This window comes from Cricetulus griseus, chromosome X (genome assembly GCF_003668045.3).
Source record: "Cricetulus griseus strain 17A/GY chromosome X, alternate assembly CriGri-PICRH-1.0, whole genome shotgun sequence".
Lineage (NCBI taxonomy): Eukaryota > Metazoa > Chordata > Mammalia > Rodentia > Cricetidae > Cricetulus > Cricetulus griseus.
Window position 1 is genome coordinate 96,355,872 of NC_048604.1, and position 4,745 is coordinate 96,360,616.

Genomic DNA, 4,745 nt, shown 5'->3' on the forward strand with positions numbered 1-4,745 from the left:
TAACTCACATCATCTGCCCATGGCTCTTCTCACTCACTGCAGTGTAGATATGGATTCTCTAAATGTTTGCCTGACTGCAAGTGTGGCAAGTAACTCAACTGAGGAGGAGGGAGGCAAAGCATGGCCACTTCCATTTTGAAAAATGTGGCTATGCTATTTAGTATAGAAGCCAGTTGCCACATGTGTTTCTTGAGCACATGGAATGTGGCTAGTCCCAATTGTGATGAGCTACTAGTGTAAAGTTCATCCTGGATTTATTCCTAATGATCTGTTGAAATAATATTTGCAATATATTAGCTTAAACAAAATACCTTATTAAAATCAAATGTGTGTGCTTCTCTTTAAACCCTGAATTCATTACTATTGATTACTATAATGTGTATGTGTGCAGATGCACAGGTGCCAGGGCACACATATGGAAATCAGAGAACAACTTCTTTGGGAGTCAGTTCTCTTCTTTTACCTTGGTTTTGAGGCAAGTTCTCGCTTACTGTTTTTGCCAAGCTGCGTATTCCAGCTAGCTGTAGCACAAGCTTCTGGGCGATGCTCCTGTCTTTGCCTTTCATCTTTCCTGAAGCATTCTGGAATTACAGATGTGCACCACCAAGTCCAGCTTTTAACAAGGAATTAGAGATGTGCACCACCAAGTCCAGCTGTTAACATGGAGTTATAGTTGTGCATTGCCATGTCCAGCTTTTAACATTGGCTGTGCGGATCAAGCTCAGGTTGTGAGGCTTAAGAATCAAGTAATTTTGTCTGCTGAGGCATCTTGCTGTTCCCATTTATTTTTTTGCTTAAAACTTGTTTTAAAAATACACTTTTTATGTGTTCTTGAAAATTTGATATGTGTATACAATATACTTCTCCCAGATCCCCCACCATGTCCCTTTCCTGATTTTCATATTCTGAATTTTTGTTTTTATATTACTCACTGGGTATAATCAGTAGTGCTTATATACTCACAGGTGTGACACCTTCTCTGTGTGTAGGTATGTGAGTACATCTGTGTTACAGCTCATGTGTTAAGGTGTGAGAACAAATTAGGGATATCAGTTGCCTTTACCCACTTTGAAATTTTTCTGGCCTGCTGTTTTGATTATTTTTTAGATGGATTCTCACTATGTTCAGACTGACCCTGAACAAACAGAGATCTGCATTCCCCCGCCTCCTGAGTACTACAATAAAAGTTGTTTGCCATCATGGTTGATCTCCAGTTTTACTTTTTAAAAGCAGTTACTAGGAAACATTAAGTTGTCTGTATGACTTTTCTTCATGCTTCAATGTCCTTAGTAAAATTAAATATAAAATTTATAAGTAAATGATTGTTATACATTTTAATTTATTTATTCTTTAATTACTACTCATATTTACATATCCATCCCCCATTCCCTCGCCCTCCCATCCTCCCATGTTCCCCACCAAACCCCCAACCCAACCCCCAACTCCTTCCCAGGGATAGTGTGGCCCTCCACCAGGGACCTTCAAAGTCCCTCATATCATTCGGAGGAGGGGGTAGGCCCTCCTTGCCCTATCTGGGCTGCAATAGTATCCCTCCATAGGAAATGAACTCCCAAAGTCCATTTGTGCTCTAGGGATAAACACTGGCTCCACTGTTAGAGGTCCCATAGACTGTCTTGGCCTCCTAGCTGACACCCACATTCAAAGGGCTTGGTTTGGTCCAATGCTGTTTCCCCAGCTTTATGACTAGGATCTCCATGCTATCAGTAGGTCAGGTCCACTGTTTGTTTGGGTTTCTCCAGTCCCGTCTTGGCTCCTTTGCTTATCCCTCCTCCCTCTCCACAACTGGATTCCAGTAGTATTTTTAAAAAATATTTTTTGGGGCTCTCTGCTCCTTCCTGTTCTAGAGACAGAGCATCTTTTCGTGCAGTGCCAGCCTCGCTCCGGAGACACAATGGTGAAGGTCAGCATGAACGGATTTGGCCATATTGGACGCCTGGTTACCAGGGCTGCCTTCGCTTCTGGCAAAGTGGACATTGTTGCCATCAATGACCCCTTCATTGACCTCAACTACATGGTCTACATGTTCCAGTATGACTCTACCCATGGCAAGTTCAAAGGCACAGTTAAGGCTGAGAATGGGAAGCTTGTCATCAACGGGAAGGCCATCACCATCTTCCAGGAGCGAGATCCCGCCAATATCAAATGGGGTGATGCTGGCGCCGAGTCTGTTGTGGAATCTACTGGCGTCTTCACCACCATGGAGAAGGCTGGGGCCCACTTGAAGGGCGGGGCCAAGAGGGTCATCATCTCCGCCCCTTCTGCTGATGCCCCCATGTTTGTGTGAACCAAGACAAGTATGACAACTCCCTCAAGATTGTCAGCAATGCGTCCTGCACCACCAACTGCTTAGCCCCCCTGGTCAAGGTCATCCATGACAACTTTGGCATTGTGGAAGGACTCATGACCACGGTCCATGCCATCACTGCCACCCAGAAGACTGTGGATGGCCCCTCCGGGAAGCTGTGGCGTGATGGCCGTGGGGCTGCCCAGAACATCATCCCTGCATCCACTGGCACTGCCAAGGCTGTGGGCAAAGTCATCCCAGAGCTGAACGGGAAGCTGACTGGCATGGCCTTCCATGTTCCTACCCCCAACGTGTCCGTTGTGGATCTGACATGTCGCCTGGAGAAACCTGCCAAGTATGAGGACATCAAGAAGGTGGTGAAGCAGGCATCCGAGGGCCCACTGAAGGGCATCCTGGGCTACACCGAGGACCAGGTTGTCTCCTGCGACTTCAACAGTGACTCCCACTCTTCCACCTTTGATGCTGGGGCTGGCATTGCTCTCAATGACAACTTTGTAAAGCTCATTTCCTGGTATGACAATGAATTCGGCTACAGCAACAGGGTGGTGGACCTCATGGCCTACATGGCCTCCAAGGAGTAAGAAGCCCACCCTGGACCATCCACCCCCAGCAAGGACTCGAGCAAGAGAGAGGCCCTGGCTGCTGAACAGTCCCTGTCCAATAACCCCCACACCGATCATCTCCCTCACAGTTTCCATCCCAGACCCCCAGAATAAGGAGGGGCTTAGGGAGCCCTACTCTCTTGGTTCACTGCACCCCCCAAAAATTATTTTTTGAATGGAAGCATTCACTTTGTCCTACCAGAGAGACAAACTATAAAGCACTTTACTCAGCACTGTGAATGACCAATTCCTTATTTTGCTCACTGAATCTTTTAACCTATTACATTCAGGACTATGTGATAGGAAAATTCACTTGAGTCATTCCAATTCACTGACTCATTGGCTTCACCACCCCTACAAGAAAAACAAGCCCCCCACTACAGGTCAAGATAAATTCTAGGAAGCAACCCAAGTGAAGTCCTTGACCTTGAGGCATCAAAGTCAAGTATGTTTCCAAGGAAAGTAAGTATCTTGAGGTAGCCTGTAGAAGATGAACAGAAGACTATGGGATGGGCCTCATACTGGATGAAATAGTAAACTTCTCTTGATTTTATGGTGGCCTTGGTGCTCAGTGTCACCAACAAACCTGTAGACTTTATTGTGACCCTGTCCAAGGAAGAGTTTCCCCTGTCTCCTCCCTCTGCAGTCTATATGGCCTGTATTCATACATACTGTATCCCACTTCCTTGACTGGACCAGGGTCAGACAAGATCCAAGACTTCCCATCTCTTGTTCATGCCCAGAGGAAAAAAATTGGTACCAAAAATTCAACAGGCCCACATAGTTAGAAGCCATTGTGGTTTCTTCCTATATACAACCCTTCAGGTCTTATCCTTAGCCACGTCTAAGTTTTCTTCTTTTACCAAATCTAAGTACATTGGCTGTAGCCTGAACACAACCCTACACTGAGTCCTGTGATGTGTCTTTTATCAAATACATAAGTATGATTGACCCTGTTCTGTTGCCAGAACAGCTATGCTGATCAGTGGGTCCCTGATGTCCTTATATATCTTTTAACCTCTCCAACCCTGGTTTTATGCTGTGGTGTCTTTTGTCATGTTATGGAAAGAATGTCAGAAAGTGAACATGAGGCAATAAAGAGGTTGCAATGGTTTGTGTATGTGTGCATGTGAATATATATGGGACAGTGTGCACATGTATGTGGGTGTGCACATGTGTTTGTTGCATGCATATATGCACATGCATTGCATGCATCTATTCATGTGTGTACATTCAGATATGCATGTGATTGGGCAGGATTGTTCCAAAGAAATGATTTGTGGGGTTTGTGATTGCAGTTGTGTGGACTGTTCCTAGCAATGAGTTTGTGTTGTAATACAGTGCACAAGGTTAGTTGCTTACATTTGGTTAACATAATCCTGACACTGGACTATCCCTAAATAATGGTAGCTGTATGGGCATGGGTTTTTGTGTTCTTCTTGCTTCAGCCTCAGGTGTTGCTGTGATTATAGGTCTGTGTCAACACTCTAGATGTAAGCTCCAGTTCTGGATGAAAAGAGTATCCAGGCATGCTTACCTTGGTAGTAACCCTAACTCTCTAATTAGACTTAAGACCCTTTCAGCACAATGGAAACCAAGTCTGGTACTGGAAAACTAGCTAATCACTCAGAGCTAGTGAACTCATGGATACTGGAGGAGAACCCACAACCACTATTTTACTAAGGCAGTATAATTCCTCATAACAATCTAAACATTTGTCCTTATATCCATGGATAAGTGTAGTCTTCACCCCTCAGCAAGGAAATTTCTCTTTACAATAAATGGAGACCACTACAGACAACCACAAACCAATCAAA

At 44.7% G+C, this 4,745-nt stretch overlaps 1 protein-coding gene across 1 annotated transcript; it reads left to right on the forward strand.

Moving 5' to 3' along the window:
• The first annotated feature begins 1,878 nt into the window (after nt 1-1,878).
• LOC113837666 (glyceraldehyde-3-phosphate dehydrogenase-like) lies at nt 1,879-3,071 on the forward strand. Its single transcript, XM_035450166.1, is given in 2 exon segments — nt 1,879-2,297; nt 2,300-3,071. Coding segments are annotated over 2 exon segments (993 nt in total). The 5' UTR covers nt 1,879-1,912; the 3' UTR covers nt 2,908-3,071.
• Nucleotides 3,072-4,745: the final 1,674 nt, after the last annotated feature.